This window comes from Mizuhopecten yessoensis, unplaced genomic scaffold (genome assembly GCF_002113885.1).
Source record: "Mizuhopecten yessoensis strain PY_sf001 unplaced genomic scaffold, ASM211388v2 scaffold2501, whole genome shotgun sequence".
NCBI lineage: Eukaryota > Metazoa > Mollusca > Bivalvia > Pectinida > Pectinidae > Mizuhopecten > Mizuhopecten yessoensis.
This window is the reverse complement of record NW_018404577.1, coordinates 358,848-363,400: the sequence shown is the minus strand read 5'-3', so window position 1 is coordinate 363,400 and position 4,553 is coordinate 358,848. Positions and strand designations below refer to the sequence as shown.

The window sequence follows — 4,553 nt, the reverse complement described above, 5'->3', positions numbered from 1 at the left end:
ATAACAAACATATTAGGAACATTTATTAACTGTTTCGGCTGCTTATCACAGACCGCATAAAAGCCATTTTGGTCTCTGTGGAGTATAACATATAGATAGACATAGGAACATATTTTTTATTTACTGTTTCAGACTGGTCATACACCTGTATTTATTATCACAGACAGGCTATGTATCTTTAATTATATTGTTTCAGATAAAATTGTTTTAACTATCACAGACATTAAAGAACATACTTATGTATTTGTAATTCTATACTGTAATCAATATACTGTAATGTAAGGAACATTAATTCATTGTTTTAAACTGGTTATAAACTTGTATTTACCTATGCTTTTACAGACAAGAAGTAATATTTCATTATTTGATACATATGTATACAGATAAGTGATATTTCATCATCAGGTGCATGTTCTTTAAAGTCTTTGAGATATTGATCACTAGATATATTTTGTAGAGATACAATTGTATTTTGTGACCTAAAAGGCATTTCACACAAGCCAGATACATGGTAACACTTACAGCATGCACGTTATTACCATTCAAATACAAGATATCATGTTAAAACAGATATTTATATAATGGGAAAATAAATAAATAAAACTATTTTCCATTCAACCGCCGCCCCCCCGCCCCCTTAACAACAATATAGGAACCTCTCCATAGTAAGTAATTGCATATGTTATATCAGCTGTCTGTGATAGTAAATACATGTGTAATACATGTCTGTGATAGTAAATACATTGTACATATGTAATACCTGTCTATTGTAGTAATAACATGTGTATTACCTGTCTGTGATAGTATATACATGTGTAATACCTGTCTGTGATAGTAAATACATGTCTGTGATAGTATATGCATGTGTAATACATGTCTGTAGTAGTACATGTTTAATACCTGTCTGTAGTAGTATTTATATGTGTAATACCTATCTGTGATAGTATATGCATGTGTAGTACCTGTCTGTAGTAGTAATTACATGTGTAATACCTATCTGTGTTAATTTATACATATGTTATACCTGTCTGNCATTTTAGATTTGATTATATCTGGTCGATTGCAAGATTCTTTACCACCAAGTCTAAATTAACATATAGGACAGTCTTTGAAAAATGGGACAAAATCTAAACAAGCTACTTGGGTGGGGGACTCACTGAGGGTAGGTTAACTAATTTGATTGGTTTGGAAGAACACTGAACAGTTGTACATGTCCTTTACCTGTTAACTCACAAAATACATGAACACAAACTTTAAACCATGAATTTATAACACAGGATAATCAGCAGAAATCAATAAATTTTGCTTACAACAAAGAAGACAAGTGATGTGAATGATAAATGTTGAATCAACTAACTCAGCTTTCTGACATCAACTATAAGACAAAACCTCATTAATAATAAAACCAAACCCCGCCCCCTCCCCAAATCAAACCAAACTAGAATTGCCATAAAGGATGGTCTGACTCACCTCAGTACCAACACCACCAGTACACATACTAACGATGGTCTGACTCACCTCAGTACCAACACCACCAGTACACATACTAACGATGGTCTGACGCACTAAGTCAGTACCGACACCACCAGTACACATACTAAGAATGTTCTGACTCACCTCAGTACCGACACCACCAGTACACATCCTAACGATGGTCTGACTCACTAAGTCAGTACCGACACCACCAGTACACATACTAAGGATGGTCTGACTCACCAAGTCAGTACCGAGACCACCAGCTCGCATACTAAGGATGGTAAGACTCACCTCAGTACCGACACCACCAGCTCGCATACTAAGGATTGTCTGACTCACCTCAGTACCGACACCACCAGTACACATACTAACGATGGCCTGACTCACCTCAGTACCGACACCACCAGTACCCATACTAACGATGGTCTGACTCACCTCAGTACCGACCCCACCAGCTCGCATACTAAGGATTGTCTGACTCACCTCAGTACCGACACCCCCAGTACACATACTAACGATGGTCAGACTCACCTCAGTACCGACACCACCAGTACACATACTAAGAATGGTCTGACTCACCAAGTCAGTACCGACACCACCAGTACACATACTAAGGATGGTCTGACTCACCTGGTCAGTACCGACACCACCAGTACACATACTAACGATGGTCAGACTCACCTCAGTACCGACACCACCAGTACACATACTAAGGATGGTCTGACTCACGAAGTCAGTACCGAGACCACCAGCTCGCATACTAAGGATAGTAAGACTCACCTCAGTACCGACACCACCAGCTCGCATACTAAGGATTGTCTGACTCACCTCAGTACCGACACCCCCAGCTCGCATACTAAGGATTGTCTGACTCCCCTCAGTACCGACACCACCAGTACACATACTAATGACGGTTCAGACTCAACTGGTCAGTACCGACACCACCAGTACACATAATAAGGATGGTCTGACTCACCGACACCACCAGTACACATACTAATGACGGTTCAGACTCAACTGGTCAGTACCGACACCACCAGTACACCTACTAAGGATGGTCTGACTCACCAAGTCAGGACCGACACCACCAGTACACATACTAACGATGGTCAGACTCACCTCAGTACCGACACCACCAGTACACATACTAAGGATGGTCTGACTCACCGACACCACCAGTACACATACTAAGGATGGTCAGACTCACCTGGTCAGTACCGACACCACCAGTACACATACTAAGGATGGTCTGACTCACCAAGTCAGTACCGACACCACCAGTACACATACGTGTTAACTAGCAGACCATGTTCACACCACTAGACTGACTAACCTGTACTTGCTAGTCACAGGTGATCAGTCGAGCAGCAAGCAGTCCATAAAAGAAATCAATGGTCGAATTGAATGATACCTTTTCCCGTCCATATGGCTTTCATTAATATCCTTGGTTATAACGCTGGTTATCGGAAAATATTGAATATTCCATCGAATATTGAAGTGCTCAGCTTTCATTCGGAATTATGGGGCATACAATTAAGTCACCTTCTTAATGCTTAGAAAACTAATTATAGAATGTTAAACCTTTACAAAAAGGGCACGAAGAGAGGATAACTATTTTACATATTGGTTAACAAATATATATATATATATATATATATATATATACATAATAAATATATAAAGAAATAAACTTCACCTGTTGGTTTGACCATTACTATGTTTAGATATTTAGTTAACCATTAGTTCAGTCTCTTCTGGTAGATATGTTTTCTATAAGGGGTCGTGCCTTCTGGTAGATATATGTTTTCTATAAGGGGTCGTGCCTTCTGGTAGATAAATGTTTTCTATAAGGGGTCTTGCCTTCTGGTAGATATATGTTTTCTATAAGGGGTCGTGCCTTCTGGTAGATATATGTTTTCTATAAGGGGTCGTGCCTTCTGGTCCTTTAACTCAGTCGGACTAAGTAAAAGGCGTGTCTTAGGATTTTGTGCAAGTTAATCTCATTTCCTTTACTTTATTATTCCATGATGACGGAATTGTGTCCTCTAATTGGTTGAAATACAGGTATCATCCGCTATCGATTATTTGATAAGTGCAGTTGTCATTTAAACGCGATCACAACCCCGTCGGTTCAGAAAACCATGGTTACTATCGAAACGGAACAGAGGCCATCGATAGGCCGAGACATATGTCTGATTTCGTTGTTCGATTCACATCGTATGTCAATTATTATAAATACCAGGTTGTACCTTTGAAAGTCAAATGTCCAGTCACAAACAATACTTGTTTATCCACCCTGTGCGTGTACAGTCTCTTGTTTCTTATAAATAGTTGATTATGTACAAAATGAATAAGTTATGAGCTGACAAACTTAATCAAACCGACGCCATTGTGTAGCTTCGCTTTTACTTGATGACCAGATACGTTGTTTTTCAAAGATAAAGCAAAAAGAACTGTAGGCATACTTCAAGCTGTTAATCTTCGTCGCTCTAAACCCCATTTCTGTTGAATTTCCAAACAACGTAAGTATGTTATGAATAAGAACTCAAGCCAATATTACAACAAATTATGAAACTAGTTGTATCAACTTATATTAATCACTCTTGTTAACTGGAATTTAAGCGCGCGGGGGTTCTTAATGTGGGAGGAAACCGGAGAACCTGGAGAAACCAACGTGTTTGGGCAGATGACCAGTACCTTTACACATCCAATCGGGGAATCGTAACCCTGGCTGTCTTGGTGAAAGGCGAGTGCGCCATTCGACCACCCGTGCAATTTCAAAGACATAGTGTATTTTGCATCCGACTTTAAATTTTGATATAATATTGTGTCAATATCCTCTTTAGCCATGAACAGCAACAGTTCAACTGAAAACCTATATTTTCCGCTTTAAAATTATACCTCAATATAAGAAACAAAACTCGGCCTCAGTCCACTAATCGTCACAACTGTAACATCAGAAAACAATATTCCTCCGCACGGACGTTTAGCTTTGGAGAATGTTATCAGTGCACCATTCTTATCATAGATGATTGAAATGGTTTAACTACTCGAGTATTATACACAGTCCTCATATT

The 4,553-nt window shown here is 39.0% G+C and overlaps 1 protein-coding gene across 1 annotated transcript in view; it reads left to right on the top strand.

Moving 5' to 3' along the window:
• LOC110446068 (mucin-3A-like) overlaps positions 1-2,433 on the top strand; it is a 3,144-nt gene extending 711 nt beyond the window's left edge. Inside the window, exon 2 of the mRNA XM_021491029.1 lies at positions 1,670-2,433. Within this exon, the coding sequence (XP_021346704.1) occupies positions 1,670-2,433 (764 nt within the window). The remainder of the gene's footprint in view (positions 1-1,669) is intronic.
• The last annotated feature ends 2,120 nt before the right edge of the window (positions 2,434-4,553 follow it).